The following is a 406-nucleotide window of genomic DNA, read 5'->3' as shown; positions in this document are numbered from 1 at the left end:
CAGCCGCCAGCCCCAGGGGAGCCTGCGTCACCTTGGACACGGATGCTGAACTTGCAGCTGGCTCGGTTGTACGCCTGGTCATGGGCCATGTAGCGGATCACGAGCTCTCCTTCAGGGAATTCGGAGCAAGGCTCTGGGCCCCGCAGCATCACCCTGCACCCAGCAGACAGGTTTCTCTGTCAGGACTCCAGGAGGGGGCACCCAGTGTGGCCCCCAGACCTCACTGGAGGTGCCCACAGCATCTCCACGCTCACCTCTTGATGATGCCATCAGCAGAGTCCTTCACACGGGGAGGGTCCCAGTAGACGGTGGCGGTCAGCTTGCCCGGCTCGGCTATCCGCTCCCGGGAGTCCGGGCAGCGGATCTTGGGAGGCTCCAAATCTGCCCGTGGGGACGAGAGGGGGTC

The 406-nt window shown here is 64.8% G+C and overlaps 1 protein-coding gene across 1 annotated transcript in view; it reads right to left on the bottom strand.

Annotated features, from left to right (window-relative positions):
• SRPX2 (sushi-repeat containing protein, X-linked 2) overlaps positions 1-391 on the bottom strand; it is a gene marked incomplete at its 5' end in the record, with an annotated part of 2,000 nt that extends 1,609 nt beyond the window's left edge. The window contains 2 exons of the mRNA XM_010133457.1: positions 32-153; positions 255-391. Coding sequence (XP_010131759.1) covers positions 32-153; positions 255-391 — 259 coding nt within the window. The remainder of the gene's footprint in view (positions 1-31; positions 154-254) is intronic.
• Positions 392-406: the final 15 nt, after the last annotated feature.

The sequence above is a fragment of the Buceros rhinoceros genome, unplaced genomic scaffold (genome assembly GCF_000710305.1).
Source record: "Buceros rhinoceros silvestris isolate BGI_N320 unplaced genomic scaffold, ASM71030v1 scaffold28453, whole genome shotgun sequence".
NCBI classification, from domain to species: domain Eukaryota; kingdom Metazoa; phylum Chordata; class Aves; order Bucerotiformes; family Bucerotidae; genus Buceros; species Buceros rhinoceros.
This window is presented reverse-complemented; position numbering and strand designations above follow the sequence as displayed.